Source organism: Phocoena sinus, chromosome 5 (assembly GCF_008692025.1).
Source record: "Phocoena sinus isolate mPhoSin1 chromosome 5, mPhoSin1.pri, whole genome shotgun sequence".
Taxonomy (NCBI): domain Eukaryota; kingdom Metazoa; phylum Chordata; class Mammalia; order Artiodactyla; family Phocoenidae; genus Phocoena; species Phocoena sinus.
This window is the reverse complement of record NC_045767.1, coordinates 53,865,369-53,892,885: the sequence shown is the minus strand read 5'-3', so window position 1 is coordinate 53,892,885 and position 27,517 is coordinate 53,865,369. Positions and strand designations below refer to the sequence as shown.

The window sequence follows — 27,517 nt, the reverse complement described above, 5'->3', positions numbered from 1 at the left end:
AGCTGTTAAAAAGTGCAATGGTGAGAAACCATGAGTCCTCAAATTAGTGGTCTCAAAAGCATTAAGAGGGCTTCCCTGGTGGCGCAGTGGTTGAGAGTCCACCTGCCAATGCAGGGGACATGGGTTCATGCCCCGGTCCGGGAAGATCCCACATGCCATGGAGCGGCTGGGCCCGTGAGCCATGGCCGCTGAGCCTGTGTGTCTGGACCCTGTGCTCCACAACAGGAGAGGCCACAACAGTGAGAGGCCCGCATACAGCAAAAAAAAAAAAAAGCATTAAGAGAAAGAATTATATTCCTGGGTCCTACTTTATGTTATAGTTCATTCTTTAGAAAACTCACTTCTACATTCTGTTTTTCAGGGTGTGTACTAATTAGCTATCAATGAGGTGATCTTATAGTCTTAACAGCTCCAGGCAAGCCTAGAACATTTAAATTTTCATTCAAGATACTTGAAAGAGCTTGATAGCTGCATATGTTTCCAATTCAATAGATTATATTCCTACATTTCACTCAAATGGCTAAAAAGGATGAAAAAAGACAGAGAAAACTAGTTTTAAAGCTATAGGGGGACTTCCCTGGTGGCACAGTGCATAAGAATCCGCCTGCCAATGCAGGGACACAGATTCGATCCCTGGTCTGGGAAGGTCCCACATGCCACGGAGCAGCTAAGCCCATGCCTCAAACCACTGAGCCTGCACTTTAGAGCCTGCGAGCCACAACTATTGAGCCCATGCACCTAGAGCCCGTGCTCTGCAACAAGAGAAGCCACCGCAAGGAGAAGCCCGCGCACCGCAATGAAGAGTAGCTCCTGCTCACTGCAACTAGAGAAAGCCTGCGTGCAGCAACAAAGACCCAACGCAGCTAAAAATAAAAAATAAAATTAAATCTTAAAAAAAGGAAAAGCTATAAGGGACCTTAGAAATAAACCTCTGATTTGAAACCCTTAGCTTTATAGAGGAGGTCATCAGAACTCTGAAAAATCAACCAGAAAATTCAATTAAATTCTATTTTGCAAAAAAAAAAAAAAAAAAAAGTCCTAAGAAGTATGAGATCCTACTGTTTCATAGAGAGGTTATGTTACAATAACAATTTATCTCTAGAATCAGGAAACAAACTCTTTGGCTTTGGTGCCTGAAGAGATTAAATAGTCTCTCAATTTCTGTACTATCTATTGGCAATTAAACATCACTTGACTGCCCCTGAGAGGTTCTAGCCAAATTCTTTGTTAAAATTGTTATATAGATAAATATCTGTACTTTTTCTTAAAAGAGAAAATGGGATTGAGAGATTGCCTTTGTTGGTGTCACATTAACTTTTCTTGAGACTGAAAAAGGACCCCCACGTTTCAGAAATTCCTCAATACTAGATAACTATTGTTCTAATATAACAAAGTACATGTAGGCAGTAAGATTGATAAATCAAGATTTTTGGTTGGTTTTAGAATATCTGTTTATAGATGCCAAAGAAACTTTTAGCCACCAATTATTTTAAATTTAAATAATTTACTAACTTTTAAGCCTCAATTATTAACTTCAACTAGTTTCATTTTACTGGATCTCTCAGTGTCTTATTAGAACAACAGCACCACACATCATGCCTTCTGCTCCCTAGTATACAGCACAGATTCAATTTCTTAGAAATACAGTTTATTGAGGTATAACTGATGTATAGTAGAATCTGCCCTTACTAATGCACAATTCTGAGTTTTGTTAAGAACCAAATGGAAATTTTAGAACTGATAAAAACAACAAAAACAATAACAACAACAAAACAACCCTCACTGGATGGATCCAATAGCAAAATGGAAATAACCATTGAGAGAGCCAGTGAATTTAAATATAAATCAATAGAAGTGTCCAATCTGAACTACAGAGTAAAAAGGATTGAAAACAAAATGAACAGAGCTTCAGGAAGCTGTGAGATAAGACTAAAAGTTTTAATATTTGTGTCCCAGAAGAAAAGGATAATGAGTGTGGTGCAGAAAAAAATATTTGAAGAAATAATGGTTGAAAACTTCCTAACTTTGGCAACAGAAATAAGCCTCAAATTCAAGATGCTAAGCAAACCCTAAACAGGATAAACCCAAGAAATCCATGTCCAGATACATCATAATCAAACTGCTAAGATCTAAAGACAAAGATCTTGACAGCAGCCACAGAAAAACAATAATTGATATTATTTCTTCCTGACGTGTTTTGTAGAATTTGCCCATGGAACCCTCCAGGCTTGGAGTTTATTTGAAAGTAGAAGGGATAAATTAAAGATGTATATTGTAAATCCTAGGGCACTGTTATAGACTGAATGCTTGTGTCCCCACTCCCACCCCCAAATTCATATATTGAAATTACCCCCCAGTGTGATGGTATTAGGAAAGAGGTGTGTGGCCTTTGGAAGTTAATTAGCATTAGATAAAGTTATGAAGGTAGGTCCTCATGTTTGGGATTAGTGCCTTCATAAGAGTCATGTGAGAGCTTCTTTTTCTTCTCTGCTCTCCGTCATGTGAGGATACAATGAGAAGCAGTCTGCAACTTAGAAGAAGGTCCTCTGGAGCTCAACCATGCTAGCAACCTGATCTTTGACTTCCAGTCTCCAAAACTGTGAGAAATAAATTTCTGTTGTTTATAAGCCATACAGTTTACGGTAATTTGTTATAGCAGACTGAACTAAGACAGACACTTACCAAAATATATTTTTAGAAAGGTATAAATAATAATCCACTGGAGATAAAATGGAGTAAAAAATTATTCAACTCAAAAGTAGGCAGGAGGGGAACTTCCCTGGTGGTCCAGTGGTAAAGAATCCACCTTACAATGCAGGGGACACAGGTTCGATCCCTGGTCAAGGAACGAATATCCCACATGCTGTGGGGCAACTAAGTCCACGTGCTACAACTACTGAGCTCATGCGCCTCAACTAGAGCCTGCGTGCCACAAACTACAGAGCCCACACGCTCTGGAACCTGCATGCCACAACTACAGAGCCCAACTGCCCTGGAGCCTGCATGCCACAACTAGAGAAGAGAAAACCTGCATGCCATGACTAGAGAGAAGCCCGCATCCTGCAGCGAAAGATCCTGTATGCCTTGACGAAGATCCTGTGTGCTGCAACTAAGACCCAATGCAGCCAAAAATAAAGAAAATAAATAAATTAAAAACAAACAAACAAACAAAAGTAGGCAGGAGGGACTTCCTTGGTGGTCCAGTAGTTGAGAATCCGCCTTTCAATGCAGGGGACATGGGTTTGATCCCTGGACAGGGAACTAAGATCCCACATGCTGTGGGGCAACTAAATCCCTGCACCACAACTAGAGAGAAGCCTGCATGCTGCAATGAAAGATCCCGTGTGCTACAACTAAGACCCGATGTGGCCATAAATAAATAAATAAATATTAAAAAAAAAAAAAAGTAGGCAGGAAAAGAGGACAAAAAGAATAAAGAGCACATGGGACAAACAAAAAAATGTCTATCAAGATAGTAAATAATATCAATTGATATTATTTTAATCCCATAATATCAATTACATTAAATGTAAATGGAATAAACACACCAATTAAAAGACAAACTGCCACACTGAATGACCCAAGTATACTTCTGACAAGAAAGCCATCTGAAAAGTAAAGACATTGATAATCAATACGTTAAAAGTAAAGAGACAGAAAAGAATACACTGTACAAATTGTAATAAAAAGAAAGCTGGAATGGCTATATCAGACATAGTAGATTTATTGCTAGGAAAAGACATTACATAATGATAAAAAGATCAATTCTCCTAAAAACAGAGTCAAATACATGAAGTAAAAATATATATAGCAATGCAGAAATAAAAAGACAAATTCACAATTATAATTGGAGACTCTAACATTTCTTTCTCAATAATCAATAGAAAAAGTAGACAGAAAATTAACAAGTGTATAGAAGTCTTGAACATTATCAACAAGCTTGACTTGATTACCACTTACAGAACATTCTGCTCAACACTAGCAGCATACAAATTCTTTTCAAGTGTACATGGAAGATTCATCAAGATAGATCATATTCTGGGTCATAAAACAAACTGCGACACATTTAAAAGAACTAAAATCTTATGAAGCACATTGTCTAACTGTAACAGAATTACAATAGAAATCAATCACGGAAAGACATAATATCTTTCCCAATATTTAGAAATTAAACATGCAGTTTTATATAAACTATGGTCAAAGAGGAAGTCACAAGAGAAATTAAGAAACATTTTGAATTGAATGAAAGTGAAAACATAACACATCAAAATTTGTTGAGTGGAGGTAAAGCAGTGCTTTGAGGGCAATTTATAACATTATTGCTTACATTAGAAAAGAAGAAATGTCTCAAATTAATTATCTAAATTTCACCTTAAACAAGTAGAAAGACAAGACCAAAACAAAACTAAAGCAAGTATACAGATGGATAACAAATAAAAGAGCATAGGGCTTCCCTGGTGGCGCAGTGGTTGAGAGTCCACCTGCCGATGCAGGAGACATGGGTTTGTGCCCCGGTCTGGGAAGATCCCACATGCCACAGAGCAGCTAGGCCCATGAGCCATGGCCACTGAGCCTGCGCGTCCAGAGCCTGTGCTCCGCAACGGGAGAGGCCACAACAGTGAGAGGCCCGCATACAGCAAAAAAATAAAAAAAAAAAAAAAAAAAAAAAGAGCATAACTCAATGAAACTGAAAATAGAAAAACAAAATCAATGAAACCAAAAACTGATTCTTTCAAAGAAGAATAAAATTAATAAACCTCTGGCCAGAATAATCAAGGAAGAGAAACAAGATACAAATATCAATCTCAGGAATGAGAGTGGTAATGTCACTCTGATTCTATAGATATTGAAAGGCTAATTAAGAATTATTATGGAATATTATGAATAATTTATGTCCATAAATATGATAACAGATAAAATGCACTAAGTACTCAAGAAGAAGGAGATATCCTGAAGAGTCCTATATCTAGTAAAAAAATTAAATTCTAAATTAAAAACCTTCCAATAGCATTAGTTTTAATTCATGAAAGCCTTTTAATAATTGATTTCTAGCCTGATAATTAAATTTTTATATTTTCTCTTGCATCAGAATTTTAATGTTCATCATAATTCACTGAAATAAATCTGTTCCTTTTAATGATTAAAGTGTATAAATAGACTAGAAAAAAATCAGGATTTTAGCTTCTAGCAATAAACTAAATGTCTTCACTCTAGTAAGGAAAAGCATAGTTATATTCAAATATTCATTTCACAGTAGTAAAATAAAGGTCAGTTTACCATAAGAAAAAATGACTTGTATGTAATATAAAATATTTCTGCCATATTCTTGTTTTATAATATTAATTATTAATAAAATCCTGTTTTGTTTTTTTTTTTAATCCTGTTTTTTAATGTCTACAAAAGAAAGAGTGCCACCTAGGTGTTATCAACGGATGATATGAGGTGTTGTTTTATAAATGGCATTTCTAAGATCTAAAATGTCTGAAATTCGATGGTGATTTTAGAATGGAGATATATATATATATATATGGAGATATATATGTATATATACATATATATATATCAATATATAAACATATACATATTCAATCTTTAAACAACTCCATGAGGTAGGAATTCCCTTGATTTTAAAGATGAATAAATTAAATTATCTTGACTTAATGAAAGAAATTGAGGCTTAGGTAAATTAAATAATTTTATCAGGATTTTATAGTTTAGTAGAGATAGAATTTGAATCTGGGTCTGTCTCTTAAACCCACCCACCCACTCATCCATCGGCTATGGATTCTATTTCCCATTAACTACTTTCGTGGTCTCAAAGAGTTAGTGTTCCTTTCAAATATGCCCTTATATAGGAGAAAATGGTTACACAGAAAGGAAGACAGTAACAAAACACTGATAAATCATTTGGAAATTTCTGTTGCCTTAAGACACTGTTAATTAAAAAAAAGAGAACCAATAATAATGAGGTCCACAGGTACCCTACATATTCACTGATAACTCATATTGAGATAAATGAACAAAAATTCAAGCTTTTGGAAGAAAAAAATCACAGTGTACAACCACTGGTAAATAATCGATCTAGATTCCTTTAATGAAAGCCAGCAAACTTTAACTTTTCTGTCTTTCGTAAGTCGTTTTCTGATAAATTTGGCCTACATTGACTTAATTTTAGTGTTATCACATTTCTCAGGTAGTATTTGTTTCCACAAATTTTTGCCTCAGTTTGGCCAACACATTTCATTATGAATAGAAATTAGTTCTTTTAGTGATTCTTGTACCAAGCACAAAAATCCAAGCAAATAAGAATTTATTAGGATTTTGGTAAGTCTCCCAAGAATTTCTGGCACAATGTCGAGTTATAATTTACTACTTGATAATTATTGTTTTGTTGGGGAGACTGTTAGTTTAATGTCTCTGAAAAATTACTGTATCTTTGATGATGAAAAAGAGCCTTCTGATATCAATTTATTCTTCAATTAGGAGAGAAAAATACTCACGGTTGAGCCCCAATTTCTCGTAGATGATAAAAGAGTTGGGGGAGATAAGTTTGAAGAAGAGTTTCAAACAGCAGACAGAGTGACACGATACCCTGGATACAATAATAAATCACAAGAGAAATGCATAATTTAGTATTTAAAAATGAACTCTGCCATTAAATTATTCAAATGGAAATGAGAAAAAGATTATCAATATAAATATTTTTTCCTTTTTAACAACGATAGGCTCCCCACGTAACCTGGCATGTAGTAATGTTAGGAATTCAAGGAAAACGTCATTTTATAGAAAAACCTGCTTCTCTGTAAGTCATATAGTATCACGTAGGCCCAGCAAAATTAGTTTTTTCTGGATGCATTCCAGTTTCCAGGTATTTCTCTGGTGTTATAGCCACACCTTTCACTTTCTCCTCCATATGTCCCTTCCCTTCCAGCTGTCTCACCCATCAGGGAAAATATTTCCTGCTTTTTTAACTCTTTCATTGAAATCCATCCCCAGAGAAAGACTGTTTGAAATTTGCATCAGGAAGTTATCAAACAAGAATGTTTGATTACTTAGTATAAGGATAACTTTTTAAAAAGCTGAAATCCACTTTTTTAAAAGGGCATTATCTGTAGAGTACAAAGTAGATGGTTTTTCAAGTGCATTTATTGCTTGACAACTCTGAATAAAGTCTTTCTTGCAGCTCAGCATTCCTCAGCGTTGATCTTTGTAAGGAAGTTTTAATCCTCTTTTTGAATTTCTAAAGAAATAAGGCTGTCATGGTTCCAAATAGTTAAGTCTGGCTGCAAGCCAGAAAAGGAGATGACTGCCTGTTAAGTCTTTATTTCACTGAATAAAGAAAGGGCAGAGGCAGGGCTGTCCCAATCAATCAGCTAAATAAGGACACCTTAGGGTCAGCACGGATATAGAGAAGGCATATCCAGAGTTGCTCAGTGGCAAGCTTCAGTGGTCTGCACAGGGAAAACATCATGGGTATCTACTGGGCAGCCAGTTAAAAACAGTTTTTTGAAACTCTGAAGCGTAAAATGGTACAGAATATGTGAGTAAGAAATCTGAGGCTAAGGATGAGTTATAAGAAAAAGGAATTATTAATATATTTTTGGTTATTCTAGATTAAATATTCATGCAATATAGGCATTAAATCAAGTCGTCTCAGAGAGAAGAAACCCAAGATAATTGGCGGTACTTCATTTGTTCATCTGTGACATCCTGGATTTCTGTTACTTGCCTGCTTTCACTAGCAATGTATGAGAGCAACAGTGGAGACAGAGGAAGGTGGAACAGGAATACACAGGAATGGCGGGGGGAGGATAATGAACTGCTATTTAGTTGAGTAGCAGTGACAGCCTCCTCTTTTGGGAAACTTGGTAGCCCTGACACATTCCAATTTTTAATGTTTTTTTTCTGGAGAGTCAGTCAAGTTACCCACAAGCAGACCAAAGCAGGCTCAAAGACAGAAAAAGTATAACTGAAGTAAAATAAACACTGCTTTTACTCAGGCTAAGGAGGGTGGGGGTGGGGGAAGGAAGATATGATAAAGGAATGGACAAAATAAAACAGATACAACTACTCAACTCCCAGTATGCTTCTCTTTGAATTTCATGTTAAGGCCAAGGAGCCATCTATTGAATAAACACAGAGGAGATATCTAGTTTGATAACTGATAATTAGCCAAATTGAAAAATAAGGGACAAATAAATGTTTCTTTTTCATTAACAAAGAAAAGATGATGATGATGATGATAATCATAACGACAACAATAAAAACAGCAGCCATCTATTTACTGAACATCTGCCACGAGCCAAGGGCTACCCAGGTGCTTTGTACACTGCTCTACAGCACCACAGAAACTCATTATTAACTCTGAAATGAGTTTCAGAGAGGAGGAAACCAGCATTCAAGGAACTTAGCCACCTTTGTCAAAGAAAACAATACAGACATTGCTATGTTTTTTCTTTCAACATATAAAAGATAATTTAAATGCAATTGATAAAAGGCTTTTTCCTCTCTAATTATTACTAAAACTATTTAAATATCAATTTCTTCTTCTCTTTCATTTATTCCATAGAAAAGTGTTGCTTGACCTCACAAATTAACATTTGTTTTTCTTAAGGAAAGGAAAAACAGATTAGAGTCTGCTTTGATCCATTTTTTTTTTTTTTTATGAACTTACAGAAGGATGAGAAGAGATGGAATGAAGTCTGAAGAAAAAACGCACATACATCTCACGGAATATCTGATACAATTTGGAAGGTTCATGGTACAGAAAACAAAGTGGTGCAACTGAAAGAACAAAAAAGTTAATTAATAATATTGCAGAACTACTAAAATTAAAAAAATAAGTTCACAAAACATGAAAGAATAAATATTTTCTAGTAATAATATTCATTCATAGACAAGTTTAGAATCATATATATATTCTTTTTTCATGTTGAAAAGGGAATATATGCACACATAAAAAACTGAGTCATTAAAAATTAAAAAGAAGGGAGTAAATTATAAAATATTATAATCTCAACAGTAGAATAAGAATGACACAATGGAACTATATAGGGATATTGAAAATTCAAAGTAACTTTTAAAAACTACATAAAGTCAAGTCTCTCTTTTTTTCAATTGAAATAATAAGAAAGTGACAATCAGGCAATTCATTTTTACTTTGTCCCACAAAGGATCTTTTGAAATTTTTAATTTTTGAAGTCAGGTAAGTAAAATATAAGATGATTTACGACTAGCTTTTAGAACGACGGTCTTCAACTAACTGAATTTGAAAATTAAAATTTTGATTAACAGTTTAGGCTATTGGTCTATATTGGCATATCTCAATATGTATCTAGACAATTTTCATAGGCTTAAAATAAAACAACTCTAAGAATTTATTTCTCTAATGAATTTGAATTAAGTTTTCTTTTGTACCCAGTTCATGGCAGTTAAGCACAGGTGGGTCAACTCAACCAGACAGCTCATGGCTGACTGTCAGAAAGTCAGATTTTAAAATCAGATGCTGACCTGACAGTCTGATTATTCTGCACTTGCGAACGTGGTCATGCTTTTCATCTTTTCAACACTCAAGAATTTTAGGCAGCATAAATACACTATAATGCAGATATATAAAACTGCATTACCTAAATATTAATTTAATAAAAGTGGCTTATTTATTGGGTAATTTCATCTATGATATAGATCAGACAGGTAAGAAGGTCTTGGGCTCTATATCGTCAGTGATGCCCTGAGGGCAGTAGGCATTAAGTAAGCAGAGAAACCAATGAGCCAACTCAGCTCACTTCCTTTTGACAACGTGAAAGGAAAAAATGATAAAAAATTTTAAATTCTGACAAAACAAAAACTCGATTATCTGGGATAAATGGCGGTGCACAGTATTACTGATGAATAAATTATCAAAAACTAGCATTGCAACTGAGAAATTTCACTTTTCTGAAGGGCAAAAGAGAGACAAATCAATTTTAGGGTGGTAAATATCTAAATACATCCAAAAAAACCCCTCCTGTTATATATATCTACAGGAAAAGACCTTTATGTTATATATATATATATATATATATATATATATATATATATGTTTAAAAACTAACAGCCATGTCCTTTCACTTCAAAACTAATTTTAAAAAATTATTTTACTATCAAAATAAATTCCTACTTATTTAAATAGCCCCAACTGAGGTATTCTATACATTGAAAAAGAATAACTCTCATTCTAATTGCAACAACCTAAGAAAAAGCAATGTGGCACAAATACATGGTATTATTACAAATTCAAAATGAAGGTTTGGAATTCATTTACTTTTTGTGATGATGCATATTTTCCCCTCTAACTTCTTAAGTTATTGTTATTTAAAAACTTGTAATTTGAATCTAAAGATTTTAAAGATTCAGTAATCATTAGTGATCATTTCCAGTGAAGGAATGAAAGAGAATTTTAAAATCAGCACTTTTCTATAAACATATATAACATAGAAAATGTTATAATCAGTTATTATTCAAGATGCCACAATTGTTGATGTTGAATTCCCTTACATAGCTATGAAATGGAAAAGTTTTAGTCCATTACATATAATATGTAAAAAATCTTCTACATGACTTTATTTTCCATTTTAAGCATCTTTCCCTATTTGGTTCTTCCATAAAAATGAATGAGCTCATCATCTTTTTAACTAATTAAATACTGCACTATAGGAATTTATTTATGAAATCATAATATACTATACGTACAATAAAAACTTCATTAATCTACATATGTGGGAAAGGATAAGGCCAGTTTAAATTAGAGAAAAGTTTTGAATAAATTTTTAAAAGAGGAAAGTATTATAATTTTAAAGAAATACAGTAACTAAAACTAAAATGGCCTAGTACTATGTAGAGATCCTGGGGATAAGTTGAAATTATGCCAGTATACTGGTTCTAAATAAGTGGTCGTTGCTCTAAAGTATTTGTGGATGCTTAACATATTTTTCTAAAATAGTATAAACTGTATATCAAACATTTTGCATCACCTATTTCCTTAGCGAACGTTTCCCCCTTGGGTGTATAAACTTTAACCTATTAAAACAACCAGAAATGTGAATAGGCAGGAGTCAAAGATGTATTTTGTACCCTGAGAGTTGTTAGAAGATTTAAACTTTCCTGATGTTATTAACTGTTCTCCAAATCGCTCAAGTACACCTTTTAAAAACTAATTACTTGAAAAATGCTTGCAGTTGGAATTATCAAAATAAAAGAATAAAAGGGCTAACATTTTTTATTATTAAAGGTAAAAATTTATATTCTTAACCTTTTTAGGTTTTCTATTTTAAATTCCTCACATATTTATAAAAGAGAAATATGCTGGAACCTCACTATAACATTATGTGTTACATTATGAAATTTTTGTTGCTCAAGAGAATAAAGCCAAGGGCAGCATAATGCAGAATTCCTAGGCACTCTGAATCCTTTTCATTGTATGCTGGTTTTAAAGGTTTTACATTATGTCATTCACGATGACTGTCTGATGCTGAACACTTGAGGGGTTTTTTACAAAGAAAAGTGTTAATTTATTGCTGATTCTTTTTACAAAAGTAAACATTAATGTATATTTCTGTTTAGTCTAAAGGTTGGGGAGTAGGAATAGTTGGGGCAACAATCTTCAACAAGCTCATATGTAATGCATGAAAATTTAAAAATTAAGTGGCACTTAAGGCATAGAGCATTCTTCCTCTTGCTAATCTTTGTTATGCTTCCTGCATTCCTCATTCAACGATACGTGAGGACACAAAGGTGCTCAGGGCTCTCAAACCTGCACGTGCGTTTGCCACGTGTGCCTCAGGATGACTGGATGCTTCAATGTAATTGTTGCTGTGTACACCAGCCAGACTGGAGAAATCATGAACTCACACTCAGTGTTGTCCCTCCCTTTGCATTCTTTCTGACCTATTATTTTTTTTTAAAGACTTATGAGAATTAGTTTAGGAATTTTACATTAGATTTTTACATCTATTAGATGTAAAAATAAATTTTTACAGCAATAAATTATTACATCTATTAGAACTAAATATCAACGTGTGGCTCTAAGTTCCATTGAATTAGAAAATGGAAAACCACAGAACCATTTTCCTGGTATGTTCAATTCTAATTTGACAAGCAATCACCATCTGAGCAATTATGATGACCCTTTATTTGAAAAAACTTTTAATTGGACATATAAACAGATATCAAATCCAATGTTTAAAAATGTTCACAATAACATTGTTAAGTGTGTGGTTGATGTAATATAAAGTGTGATTTTCATGTTTAATTTTCTAAAGTGTAATAAAAACAGTGACTATTTTAAAGCCCAACTTACCATACATTGAAAATCCATGAAAAGGGATTACACCTAAAAAAATAAAAAAGTATTTCTTTTCAATTAGTATACCCACTGAATTATTAGGTAAACTTTAGAGAATTAAAGCCAAAAATAGTGAGGTTTCCTATTTTTGCTTCAACTTTGTTCATGCATGTCAGAAAGACTTAGTGATGGGTCACCAACAAAACGACAGGCTTTTTAATACCTTTAGAAAAGCAATCTAGAGGTTTTCAATATATATCCAGTTAACTTTCTATTGATAAAGTTGAAAATTAAGACTGTGAATATGTGTTACAAAAAACAGAACAAGGCAGACCACAGAACTAAGTTTAAGAACTAACTATAACGGTCTCAGAAAGTCAATAGATTAAGTCCTTCTTGAAGCAACTTCATCCTGTATACTGGAGTTCAATCTGTTAAAAAATAAGTGAGCATTTCAAGGCACCTCTTATATAGATGCATTCCCTTATAAACTTACCACAAATTACATCACAGGATGTGGTTTAGAAAAAATATTGGCAGGAATATGGTACAAATTCAGTGTAATCTTTGGCAAGAATTATACACAAGTAAAGTACACATCCATTTAGAAGAAAATACTTGAAGCCTAACTTGGTATGCTAAACATCTTGTCACACTCTAAGTGAAAAATTAGAACTTGTACAGCTTAGATTCAAAATGGAAGCTCTGTAATATATACACCACCATATATCTAACACAGTAGTAAATCAGGTTGCAAACACAAAAGAAAGATGAGTTTACTCTTTTGAAAAATAGCACAGAAATGCTTCATTCATCTGACATGTTCAGAGGCAAAAACTTAGTGTTGGCAGAGCCTTCAGAGGTCACCTAGGGTAAGTTCTAACAAATGATAGCTCAGTCTCAGTCTAAAACATCCAGCAATAGGGGGCACATTCATTCGCAATGCAACCAATTACAATTTTGAACAATTTGGTGGGGAGTTATTTCTCATATGGAGTGAGACTCTGGTTCCTTGTAATCCCCACTTATGTTTCCTAGTTCTGACCACAAGGGTCACATGGAACACACCTAATTTATCTTCTATGAAAACTTTCAGAAATACTGGAGGACACTGTTCTCTCCCCCATCCCCATCCCCACCAGGTTGGGATTTTTGTTTTGGTTTGGTTTTTGGTTTTTTTTTTTTTTTGCTCTGAGACTTTATGAGTTTCTTTAACAGTTCCTCAGACTGAATACCTTCTCTATTCTATTCTCCTCTGGACAAGCTATAGTTTACGACAGTCCTTAAAGTGAGGTGATGAAAGCCTCTAAGCATTTTTCCTCCCTACACACCCCACAGCTAAAGCACAGTGCACTTGTGCAGTTGTTTCTGACCTAAGTAAAGAACTGTATTCTTATCTCTATTACATTTCCTCTTTGGTGAACCGTTCCAATTTGAGATAATCCTGGATTCTCATCCTGTTATCTAATGTATTCCCTCTTCTTCCTGGGTCCACATTGCTGGAAAGTTTGATAAATACACTATCTATGTCCTCATCTAGAGCACTATAAAAATGCTGAACAAGACAGAGTGAGGGGGCTTCGCTGGTGGCGCAGTGGTTAAGAGTCCGCCTGCCGATGCAGGGGACACGGGTTCGTGCCCCGGTCTGGGAGGATCCCACATGCCGCAGAGCAGCTCGGCCCGTGAGCCATGGCTGCTGAGGCTGTGCGTCCGGAGCCTGTGCTCCCCAACGGGAGAGGCCACAACAGTGAGAGGCCCGCGTACCGCAGAAAAAAAAAAAGACAAAGTGAGGACAGGACTTGTCACTAGAGACCTCCTTCCATACTGATAGTAATTCATTGATCAGCACCTTATTGTGGTAAGTTAAGAACACAGACCAGATATCAGACAGACTTGGTTGGGTTCATCTAGCTCTGTTGTTTAAGAACTTTGTGTGCCTTTAGGTAAGTTCCTTAATCCCCTAACCTTCAGTTTCCTCATCTCGTAAATCAGAGACAACGCTAGAACTACATAAATGATTAAATGAGATAATGACTGTAGCTCAGCCATTAATAAATAAACAGTTTAGACTCAATAAAAGTTAATTATTGATATTATTATTCACAAATTAGCTCTTATTTCTTTGATGATTCTAGAAGGAATTTTATCAAAAAAAGTATGAGGAAAATCCAACATTATTCTGAACTAGTATGCCAGGTCAACCACCTTTAGAATTTTGTGCTGCATCACTCTTAAATTTCACAAGCTGTAATTCTCAGGATCTACCTTTTCCCATTTTCCCCTGGTCTTCTAGAACACACCACAGATTCATGTTGTCCAACTGTGTCTGAATTCTGTGCTGTTTATCATTTTCCCTGTTTATCTCTGTTTGATGAGCCACCCTGTTCTTTCAGAACCTTCCTGCTCTTCAAGTGCTTCACACTCAACTTCCCCCCTCTCTGGGAGGCTGATGCCACTGACAGAAATTCTCACTTGTTGTTCTTTACCTCAAACGTTCTTCACACATTTCATCTGTTTTCTCACTTCCCTTTAGGGAGGTCTTCGGAGGAACATGCTTCTTCCTTTTTCTTTTTCAGAGCTACCATCTTCACCTGTGTTCTTAATCCTGTTTCCCTCACTTTCTCTCACAGAAGTTATGGTCAGATCTGTGGCTTGTCTATGTTTGGCCTGTGAGCTAAGAATGGATTTTACATTTTTGAAAGATTATTTTAAAAAACAACAAAGAGGAATATGTGGCAGAGACTGTCTGTGGCCAGCAAAATTTAAAATATTTACTATCTGGCCCTTTACAGAAAAGTTTGCCAACCTCTGCTTTGGAATCCTGCCCCATCAATTTTCCTCCTCACCCTTTTGTGTGCATCATTCAACAAATAGGAATTGAGCCTCTACTATGTGCCAGACACTGTTCTGAGGTCTGGAGCTTACTTTTTATTAGGGACAGGAAAGTCATGATAAAATAAGTGAATGTATGTCAGACAGTGATAAGTGCCACAAAGAGAAATAATGGAGGGAAGGGGGAGTGAGAGGAAAAGGGTGGGGGAGGGAGGAGGTCTTACTGATAAAAGAGCCATTGAAGCTAAGTAGACGAGAGTCACCTGGTAAGAGGTGACCGGGAGGCCCTGGGCTTCACATGGCGATTGCTGTGAACCGGGATAAGCTTCCTGAGGTCAATGGCCTGAAGGCGGAGAGTGGTGGCATCGGCTCTCACCCCTGCTAGTGGAGGAGCAGAGGCAAGGCGTGGGTAGGTCCTATCAAAGTACTCCTCTCTCCAGTTTCTCCTGTTTCACTGCAACCTTTCAGCCCAAGATATTACAAATACCCTTGCTAATAATAATGACACCAAAGAAGAGGAGGTGGGGGACTTGTCCATTTTCTTTCCTGAACCTTACTTTCCCATCAAACAAATCTCTAATCTCTCTTCCTTCCTTGAAGCCAAGCTTAACTTTTAAAAAACTATTCAAAGTAACTTCATTTCCACATTATATATATCCCCAGTTCCTTAAACTGGTTTCCACCCCTCTCACCCCAACTCCTGATGGCTGAATCCAGGCATCTCCCCTCTGTGTGTGTCCTGGCCTTCTAGCAACTGAATGTTCCTTCTCAAACTTGAGCCCACCAGGCACTGATGACGCTGTGCAGATCAGGCTCCCTGCCTCAGAAACTTCTGCTGCTCAGTTTTTGTTTTTGTTTTGTTGTCTTTTGGACTAGTTCTCTCTTCCGCACACTCCTTAAATATAGCTACTTTCCAAGACTCTGTCATACTTGTTTTCTCTCTCCTTCCACCAGTATTCTCATTATTAACCTGTAACTCAAACAGTAAAAACCCAGTTTCCTGCGCCTCCTTCTGGACTACACCTAGCTCTGTAAACAACTCCTTCCCTCCCTAGGCTTCAGGGAAGAAAGCTTTGAGTCATCTTTGCTTTCTAGTCCTCCCTCAGCCCTTATACCTAAATGTGATTGTGTTCCTTTCCTGTCCCTTTAAGATGAAGAATGCTTAACTCTTCAGGATTCAGCCACAGTCTAAAATCAGCAGCTTCATTTTTCTTCCCTACCCCGCAAGCACAACTCTAACCCTGCCAAACTGATTGCCAACCCTTCAGCCTCTGGGGCTTAAGGACAAGGGCTGTAGGCCATGCTCTCCTACACCTCTAGCTGTGTCCCAGCCCCACCCCTGTGAGATTTTATTTTATTTATTTAAAAATAAATTTATTTATTTAATTTATTTATTTTTGGCTGCTTTGGTTCTTCATTGCTGCGCGTGGCTTTCTATAGTTGTGGCGATCAGGGGCTACTCTTTGTTGAGGTGTGCGGGCTTCTCATTGCAGTGGCTTCTCTTGTTGCAGAGCACGGGTTCTAGGCACGTGGGCTTCAGTAGTTGTGGCACGCGGGCTCGGTAGTTGTGGCTCACGGGCTCTAGAGCACAGGCTCAGTAGTTGTGGCACATGGGCTTAGTTGCTCCACAGCATGTGGGATCTTCCCGGGCCAGGGCTCGAACCCGTGTCCCCTGCATTGGCAGGTGGGTTCTTAACCAGTGCGCCACCAGGGAGGCCCCCTTCGAGATTTTAAACAATACTCCTCCTAGAAAGATCTCCCTGACAGCCCCTGACTCTCTACCCGCAATCATTCATTAATCAGTACTCTTGTATCAGCTGATTTGCCCTGACTGGTTGAGGTACCTTTTCACCTCTGTGAGCCTAGACAGACCTGAGCAATTCTGGTTCCACTTTCTACCTGTGTACACTTAGGTTGCTTACTTAACCTGTTTCCTTATCCAGTACTGCTCTTAGACCAAGGCAGGGGGCCTTGAGTAAAGGCCCTGCTCTGGCCCTCCTCTGACTATACCCCTCACCCAGAGTTCACGTCCTTCCTTTCAGACCACAACCCAGACACCCAAGACTCTGAAATTCCCAGCCCAAAGGCTCCTAGCCAGCTTCCAGGGTCTGCACAGCCTCTTAGGTGGAGCTACCTTCTTGATGGGTGCTATCCTCAGGATGGAGAGGTGGGCGAAGGATGGTTATTTGTGGAAGATGTGAACAGAGCTTGGACCTGCAGGCTAGTGGGTCCACATGCATGAAGTCTGTCCAGGTGTGGGGTAGAGTCATAGATAAGAAGCGGGTGAGGGATACCACAAGCTAGGGACTTCTGAGGAGTCTAAGAATTCTGAATCTGAAACTGGCCTTCCAGACTGTTACAAAGGTATATTTTTCAAGACAAGAAAACAAAGTAGACTTTACTTATCAGTTTATTAGTCTGATTTATAATTTCTAAAAATCTAGACTTATAGTAGGTGGGCTTCCAATTGCACTCCTGCCCTGGACCCTGCAAAAATTAGGAACAGACTTTCCTTCAGCTGCAAAATGAGGACAATACCAATGAAGTTGTGAAAATTAAATAAGATGATGTATGTTACATGCCTAGCACAACACTTGATGCAAAGTCAGTACTTAACAAATGATGTTTTCATTCTCTTATCATACAATCATTTTTTGTTTTTCTCTCTTCCAGTGAAATAAATTACCTGAGTACAAAAACTATTCCTTATTTATCTCTATTCCCAGAGGCAAGCTTATTGCCCCGAATATAAAAGGTACTCATTAAATGTTTGTGGAATGAATATATGCAGTCCTAGAGAATCTACCTCTACCATTTTTCAACTGTTCGCTTCCTTCCTACTGCCAGGGCTGAGTTCAGGCTCTGATGAACTATTACCTATGGTCCTGCAAGAGCCTCCTGATTGGTATCCCTTTACCAACACTTTCTGCCCTCCAACAAACTTTCGTAATGGTTCAGGTTATCTTCTAAAAAGGTTGACGAGACCATGAAAAAGACCTCTACATCTATCGAGGATTTTCCTCTGACCATTCATCCATCCACCAAGTATTTGCTGAGTTCCTACTCACACAATTAATCAGTGTTTAAAAACCTACTCTATAGCCTCTGGAGAGATTAAAACGAATATAACGTTTTCTCTATATTTGTGGAATTCACATTCTAGCCTTATAATATAGGCTAAGTGTCTAGAGAGTGAAATTCAAAACCTTGATCTGATCTTAACCATTCACGATGGCAACCTGAGATATATCTACCTGACTCTATACCTACTGTGGTACAGCCACACTAGATTATTCATCATTGTCAGAACTCATCATGCACTTTCATACTTTGGTAGCTTTGAACTTGGTAATTCTGTACCATGAATTGCTTTAATGTCTATCAAAACCTTGCTAAGGACAAGTAACGTCTCAGAGAAACATACCAAACCTCTTAATCATAATTAAATGCTCATCCTTCTGCATTCTCATGGCACTTTGTTCACATTTCCGTCACTATAATTTCACAGTTTAGTGTTATCATTAGCTGTTTGACAGATTGCTCCAGAGGACGGGAAATATGTTTTATTCATCTCTGCATGCATTTTATGCTGCCACATAGTTGATAATGAATATAGTTTTGCTGAATGAATGAATGGGTAGATGGGTAAGTTAACGATGAATAGAGAAGGAGCAAGAAATTTATTGGTCTCTAGTCGGGAGATCAGGATTCCACTGTGGGCTTATCAGAAACCAGCTGGGTAACCTTAGCAAAGTCATCAAACCTCCTGAGCTTCAGTAATTGGCTGTCATTAAAAGGGACTAAGACTGTCTCTGAAATATCATCTAACTGTAGAGTTCTATGTTCAACAATTATGTCTAGGGCAAATACAGAAAAATTTGTGAGACGTGAAGAAAACTGGACATATGAGAATCTTCCAATGGTTAAGATTCTTTACCAACTTAAAAGTGTTTTGCTTTCTAAAAACAAAAAAGTTCAAAACCAGATTAGATACACACACTGAAAGTCAATATTCCTAATGACACTATAGCCACCAGCTCTAGTTCAATGGAATACTTAGGAGGGTCCAAAGACCATCTTTCTTCTTTAATTTCTCTCTCTGTTTCTATCTTTGGTTGAGTCCCTTTTTCTTCTTGTGAACACCCATCTTTTTTCTATCTTCCCTAATTGTGGCTTCATTTTATTTCCTTTATTGATTATAAACTTTTAACAAATAATTTTAAAAGTTCATCTTCGCCTAATCACGTTGACATGTGAAAAACTAAGAGAGAAAAATAAGTTCATAAATAGAAGGCATATTTTGATACCTTACAAAAATATAAGTATACATCTTTCTAAATAGTAAATATCAAAACAGGTTGCTATTATACAAAACCCCTATATTCTTACGCAAAAACACTTTTTCCTTCCTCTATTAAGTACTGAAGAAACCTTTAAACAAGCATGTTAAAGTAGTCAGAAATGAAGACCTTACTATTATTATTTTCATCTTCTATAAATATTAATTAAAGATGTCCTAAGTATAGGAATACCTTAATCAGGACAGAGCGCTTTTCGTTAGGAAGGTTAGAGTGAATGAATTCGTGAACTGCCAAGAAGCAAAAGGGATGCATGTATTAAGATGACCCATGGTAGGGCTTCCCTGGTGGCGCAGTGGTTGAGAGTCCGCCTGCCGATGCAGGGAACACGGGTTCGTGCCCCGGTCCGGGAAGATCCCACATGCCGCGGAGCGCCTGGGCCCGTGAGCCATGGCCGCTGAGCCTGCGCGTCCGGAGCCTGTGCTCCGCAACGGGAGAGGCCACAACAGTGAGAGTCCCGCGTACCGCAAAAAAAAAACAAAAACCATGACCCATGGTTAATCACACTTTCACCATATTTCCCCCAAGTCCTGAAATCTATAGCTGCTCTATAAGCAGCCAGGTTATAAGCTATTTGAGGCAAGGGCCACAATTCATACTGTGTATCGTCTTCAGCATCCAGCATGGTACTTTCTTCAAGTGAGATGTTCAATATATGTTGTTAGTGATGGAAATTCAAGCATTTATAAGTATAATCACAGCTTATAAATAAGATATTAAAGTATTAGATTCATTTATGAATAAGCAATTAACATATAGGACAGGAGGTTCTCAATAACTCAGTGTTGAAATTATAAATGGCCCACAAAGTCATACAGACATGCATTCGAGTCTTGTGTGCCTCCAGGAAAGTTACCAACACTCTCTGAGTCTCTATTTTCATTTTTGAAAATGGAGATAAATACTACTAACTTCACTGGGTTGTACTAAAGCACCAACGAGTTAATGTATTTAAAGCGTACCAGTACAGTATTCAGTACACAGCAGGTGCTCACTAACTATAGCTATTTTATGCTCTCAGAAGGGAGAGTACCACGTTTAAGTATCAGCTTAAACCTAAGGAAAAAATAAATTTTGTCAGTATTAAATAAAGGTTCACTTCTGCTTAATCAAGATTAACCAGGGCTTAGGATTCCAGAAGAGGGTACATAGCCTGCTCTGTTGAAGAAGGACAATGTCAGATTCTGGCAAACAAACGTAGGAGGCATAAGAAGCAGTGAATTCATTAACACTCCAGGGCACATACCACCTAAAACATTTCTTTGATCTCAGAGGCTGTCATGTTCTTGACCAGTTTTTCAAGATCCTTTCCTTTCCCTCTCACCACTTCAGTCTTTCAAGGGCCAAGTTTTCATCCACCTGGCCTTCATCCAAGAGGCATTGGGATGCTTGGGACACCATCGTTAATCTGGCCTTAGAGTTCTACAAGCCTGCTCTGAGTGATTATTTTAAGATCCTAGCCTACCTCTATCTAACTGAAGAAAGTCTAAAATATTAACTGCCTACTCCATTCAATAGAAATAACTTTATAAAGTAATGATTTAATGGGCCTTTGACATAGTCCAGAATGGTAAACATCATCAACAAAAATAAATCTTGAACTAGATGAGATATAAATAGTAAATATGACTCAGAAAACACCCCAAATATCAACAAGCTTTACACTTACTAAATATTTTCCCTTCATTTCCTCACTGTCTCTATTAATACTTAGCGTTTATAGTTGTACCATAACTCTCACATCTGATTCACTTTAACATCATTCCAGTTGAAAGCAAATCTTTACACTCTTTCATTTGGGATTACTTAGTACAATTTATTTAATTCAATGTTGAAATAATCATTTCCTCTGTTTATTCTCATTTCACATGTAGCCTACAGGTCAGTAAGCATAGGGATTAGGACAATGGTCAAATTGTTTTCTAGCTATTTCTGTTATCTTTCTGAATTGGAACTTCAGAATATGACTTTGTTAGTTTATTAAATTTAGTAGTTAAAAGTTCCCAAAACATCAGAACATAACCATGTTTAAATACCAATCTAGAAATGATACTTTAAATAATTAGTTTTTCAATTTATGTCCAAAGTTACACATGACATGAATTTTGGATTATGCGATGTTTTTAATTTATTTAATTAATTTAGATAACAAAGTACACTGCTATTTATCAACCTGACACTTGCAGGCAGATTTAAAATGATATATTTTTGTTATTTCTTCCAAGAGCCTTTCCTAATCTTTGTTGTAAGGGGTTGTCCTGCACACTGTAGGACGTTTAGCAGCAACCCTGGCCTCTGACCAGGAGATACTGGTAGTATATCCCTCCCCTCTGACAACCAGAAGTGTCTTCAGACATTGCCAAATGTCCCTGGAGGGTAAGGGGGTGGAATTGCCCTTACTGGAGAACCACTGCTCTGGAGTCCTAACACTCCTCTCCCTAATGTTCACTAGCCATTACTTATTTTGTCTTGTAGGAAACAAATGGTATTAGCAAATTATGATGTTTGTTTATTTAAGCCTCAGTCAGATCTATGTATATTTTTCCTATAAGTCTCACCTCCTTGCTTCTATTCTTGCTCCTCTATATCCTTCTACATTCATTCCCTCATTCCTTAGCTCACTCATTCAATAATGTTTCCTGAGCAGTGACTTTATGCCATGCATGATTCTAGATGCTAGATAATATTGGTCATCAAACTATTAAGGTCCTTGTTCTCTTGGAGCTTATGCTTTTATTCTACATAGTAGTCAGGATGATCTTTTAAAAATATTCATCAGGAACTGGAGGAGAGATGTCACTGAGAAGAGTGAAATAGTCTAAAACACCATCCCTCCGCTATAGCAATGGTTAAACTGGCTAGAACTGTTAGAATCAACTTTTTTGAATTCTGGAATCTAATAAAAAACTTACAACAACCAAGGAAATACTTAATAAAGAAAGATGCTATGGAATTTTGGAAAGAGAAGATTGTGGTATTTTAATTTACCCACCTACTACCGCCCACTCTCTAGTTTGGTGGCTATAAAGACAACTGTCCACATTCCTGGTGCAGCTTTCTCATGCCAGAGGGGCAATATAGATCTTGAATCAAAAAATTGTGGTTGTGTGTTTTGACCTGTCTAGTAGCTACCTGAGGGATTGGGCTGAAGTGGCCAGCCAGGTGATATTTATCAGATTTATTTATTTATTTTTTAATAAAAGCAAATGTATTAGCCTTAGCCACCTGGGGCAGCAAGGGATAACAGATGGGGCAAGGACTAGGCAGACTGAAAAGCCTCGGAAGGAAGAGATTGGAGAGGCATAAATATGGAGGGATAAAGGCTTTGAAAAGCTCCTCTGTAATGAGGGGAATCTAGAAAAGACCTGAGAAGAACTTCAGCTTTCATTTCTGCCTGACTTCTGGGCTGTGTGCAAGCAGGAAGTGAAAGCTAAGGCAGAGCCGTAAATGGCCTGGCTACGCCTTGAAGGAGTACTCCCTACACAGAGTGTATCAGTGAAGACTGATTTTGGTTTCAGACATTTAAGGAAATCTCTGTCAGATCACTAACTGATCACTAAGCTAATGGAACAGAGACTTCAGGGGGCACTCAATACAAAAAAAGATAATTTGTACAAAAACAGTTTAGAAAAGTCACTAAAAAACTACAACCCACAACAAGCAACAGCAAGTTCTGGGGAGGGGAGAAAATCTGATTTTTCAGAGTTACCACAATGTAATGCTCAAAATATCCAGTTATCAACAGCAAAAAAATTACTATGCATGCAAAGAAATAAGTATAGTCTATTCACAGCAAAACAAGACATTAATAGAAACTGCCTCTAAGGGAGCCCAGACATTGGACTTACTAGACAAAACTGTAGAACAACTGTCCCCCTAACTGGCCTGGCCCCTGTCTACCTCTCACCTCACCTTGTACCAGTTTATGTTTTGCTCACTCTCATGAGTCACACTGGCCATCCTGCTGTTCTTTAGTTCATCAAGTATGTTCCTCTTAGGACTTTAAACATGTTGCATTCCCTTTGGAGTGCTCTTCTCCTCCTCCTTTGCACAGCTCACTCTGCACATTCTGGGCTCTGTTCACATTCTACCTCCTCAGAGGCATCTTTTCTGACTTCCTTATCTACAATAGCTGTGCCCTTCCCCCACCTCCCTACCTACTATCAATTTCTGTTCCCTTTAATTGTTCACGTCACTCTCTGAAATTATTTTCAGAGTTATTTATTTACGGTAGCTACTTATGTACTTGTTTATTGTATGTCTCCCTCACTAGAATGTAAGCTCCTTGGCAGCAGGTACTTTATCTGTGTCCTTTAATAAGTATTTATTAAATGAATAAATAAAGTTATACATGTTGAACAAAGAGTAAAAACAAGAAAAGCTTAAAAATTTCCTGTGAGAAGTCTCCTTCAGCTCAGAAATTTTTGCTCACCAGTTGTTTAATAAATCTACTAGAGAAAGTCTTTCCACTGACAAGGCTTCAAATAAGGTGACAGGGTAATGTCCGATCCCATGATGGCCTGTTATTTCCATCCTAGGAAAGGAGATCACAGGTGGGGAAGTGAGTGAGCAAACCTCTGTCCCCGTTTAAGCAGCTGCCGGGTCAGGGGTGGACAGTGCGTCAGTGAGCTGCAGGCAAAGCTCTCTGGGTGAGCCCCTGTGACCATGAAAGCCAGGCCACTTTTGGTGGCAGTGGGAGAGGTGTCCTTGAGATTTCAAAGTAATCACATCTTTGGCAGAGGTTGAAAAACAGGGCGGGTAATATACAAATGTTGGGTGGTATTGCCTTGAGTAAAGAGCAAAGGGACAGTGGGCTGAATGCTCTTTGTCTCTTCTTGTTCTGCAGTTTCAGAATCAATCCCCAGAGAAGAATCTCCTCTGATTCTGGTAAGGTTCTAAAACAACCTGAGACAACAAATGATACTTAAGTATTAAGATTATGAACAGCTTATGAACAGCTTTTCATTTACCCACCTACTACCCCCCACTCTCTACTTTGGTGGCTATAAAGACAACTGCCCACATTCCTGGTGCAGCTTTCTCATGCCAGAGGGGAAAATATAGATCTTGAATCAAAAAAGGTGGGTAAATTAAAATACCACAATCTTCTCTTTCCAAAATTCAGTAGTATTTTTCTTTCATAAGCTTATAATAAATGGGTTTATCCCATTAAACATTAAATTATTTTTTTTCTGGATGAAATTGTTTCTAGAACCTGTTATATACATCAAAATTTTCAATATATTAACCGCTTAATTTTCTTCTAAAAGATACTACAATGAACTCAGTAACATTTTTCTGAGGTAGTAGGGCATGGTGATTAAGAATACTGCTTCTTGGGACTTCCCTGGTGGTCCAGTGGTAAAGAATCTGCCTTACAATGCAGGGGACTCAGGTTCGAATCCTGGTCAGGAACTAAGATCCCACATGCCTCGGGGCAACTAAGCCCCCATGCCACAACTACTGAGCTCGTGCGCCTCAACTAAAGCCTGCGTGCCGCAAACTACACAGCCCACATGCTCTGGAGCCTGCGTGCCACAACTAGAGAAGAGAAAAACCCGCACGCCACAACTACAGAGAAGCCCGCGCACTGCAACAAAGAGCCTGTGCGCCGCAATGAAAGATCCTGCATGCCTTAATGAAGATCCCGCGTGCTCCAGCTAAGACCCGACGCAGCCTAAAATAAATGATAAACATATTTTTTTCTTAAAAAAGAACGTTTTTTTTAAAAAAAGTCTGACTTCTTTTCTGAAGTCAAAGAACTTGGGTTCAAAGCCTGGCTTTGCCACTCACCAGCTGGGCAAGTTAACACTCTGTGCCTCAGCTTCTTTATCTATAAATAGGGATAATACTAGTAGCTGCCTCAGAAGGTTCTTGTAAGGATTAAATGAATTAATACATGGGATGTACTTAGCACACTGCTTAGTATATAGTTCTGCATGGACAAATGTTAGCTGCTACTGCTGTGACTACTATTACTATTATTGTTATAGCAATATTTTTTTTCTTGGTGCCTTAGCTCATTATAAAAGTCTTAAATTACTATAATATGTTACAACGCAATGATACTTATTTAAAGGGTGGAGGGTTATTGGCTTTTACATGAAATGGTCCCAGACCTATTTGCAGGAGTGCTTTTATATGCTGTTTTATAGCTTTTCTATTTTCCTTTGTGAGGTCTCTGATTTTCACTTCTACTGTTGTTAATCATTTTTCCTATGTATATCAGTTTCTTTCTGTACTTCTTTTGTTACAGGGGTCATAAAAACCAGCAAACCAAGTTGTTAGGCATGTGTGTTAAGTAAAAGCGAATATATTCTAAACTAAGTTGGAAAAGCTCTCCTATATAAGAAGAGAGAAAAGAAACTTGACTCCACGGACATTTCATTTGGCTTTTCAGAGGTATTTATTTTTTCTTACTTTCCGATTCTTATATAAATATAAAAAGTTATATGAAAATTAAGTTTCTGGGGAGACAGATGTAACAAAGTTTACACATAAATATTAAGATTAAAAAGCCTCTAATTTAGTTCAAATAAATACTCATTAAGGTCCTACTATATAGCTAGATACTGGAGGAGCAAAAATGAATGATATGGTCCTAAACCTCAAGAGGCTTGCAATCTAGAGTGGGAGGTAAAGCATAAACAATTAATGCCAAGATAATATAGTAAGAGATACCAAAGATATTCACACTGGGCACTATGGGAGCCTAGAGAAAGGGCCCTTAACCTCACCTGGGGTTCCAAGGAAAGTCTCCTGGAGAGGATCATGCCTGAGCCGAACCAGAGGGCAGCCAGGTGAAGAAATGTTGAATGTGCTATTACAAGCATAGGAACAGAAGTCATGAGGTAGGAAAGCAGCATAGTGCTTTTCTGAGAGTATGTAGCTGTGTTTGTGTGAAGAATTAATAATTTGATATTGTTGCAATTAAAAAAAAAAGTGAAATGGGAAACGGTGAGAAATGAAGCTAGGAGTTGGACTGAATAGGGGCCAGAGTCAAGAGAGGCTGTCTTATGCCATGCTGAGAGGCTTGGACATTGCCTATAAAGAAATGGGGAGCCATTAATAAAAAACTTTAAGGAGAAAAATGGCAATTTTCAGATTTTCCTTTTAGCTGTATAACTGAGACAGCATTGTAAAAGACAGAGAAAGGCTAGAAAAGACTGGAGGAAGGGAGACAAGTTAGGTGTCAGTTGCAATGAATAAACTAGAGATAGTAAAGCCTGAATGAGGGCAAGGTAGTAGTTATGGTGAGGTAGAGAGGGTTCCAGATGTAGTTTGAAGATAAGATTGGATGATCCTGGTGATTTATTAGATGAAGGGGGTCCAAGATTGAAAGGAATCAAGGATGACGACCAGATTTTAGGCCTTGAATTACTGGTTAAATGAGAGTACAATTAACGGGAGAGAGAAAGAGGACAGTGTTTGGTTTATCTTGTTGCTGTCGTTTTGTTTTTTAAATTTAAGTTTGCCTTTGTTGTTTTTCTTTTCTAAATAGTGGGCATATGAAGAGTAATTAGTTCAGGTTAAATTTGAGTTGAATAATGTAGAAGTCAGAATTGAAGTTATCATTTTTAGAGTAATTAACAAATAGAAGCAAGAGAGCAGATAAGAAGTCCTAGGAAAATGTGTGAAAAGAAGAGAAGCAGAAAAAGAAAAAGAGCAGCAGAACAAGAGTGGGGTGGGACATTGGAATGCCAGTGCTTAAAGAGGGACAGAGGAGGCTAGCCTGTGAAGGAACCTGGGACAGCACACTGAGAGGTACAAGGAGAGGACAGTGCCATGAAAGCCAAGGATGAGTTTCAGATGGGCTGGTCAGTAAAGAAGCTAAACGCAACTTGTATCAGCTGCATTTTGTGAGCGCTCACTACACATCCGGTGCTGTGTCATACAGTGTTATCTCCTTTAATCTGTCACCCATGTGCTATAGATGACAAATCTGAAGTCCAGCGAAGATGTATAACTTACCCAAGGTCATATCACATATCAACTCTCAGTTGGC

The 27,517-nt window shown here is 37.3% G+C and overlaps 1 protein-coding gene across 3 annotated transcripts in view; it reads right to left on the bottom strand.

Annotated features, from left to right (window-relative positions):
• Nucleotides 1–27,517, bottom strand: part of TBC1D19 (TBC1 domain family member 19) — a 156,268-nt gene that overhangs the window by 7,616 nt on the left and 121,135 nt on the right. For all 3 annotated transcript variants that reach the window (XM_032633641.1, XM_032633644.1, XM_032633645.1), the window contains 3 exons: nt 12,338–12,370; nt 8,675–8,784; nt 6,501–6,592 (listed from right to left, as the gene is read on the bottom strand). In XM_032633641.1, the coding sequence (XP_032489532.1) occupies nt 6,501–6,592; nt 8,675–8,784; nt 12,338–12,370 (235 nt within the window). The remainder of the gene's footprint in view (nt 1–6,500; nt 6,593–8,674; nt 8,785–12,337; nt 12,371–27,517) is intronic.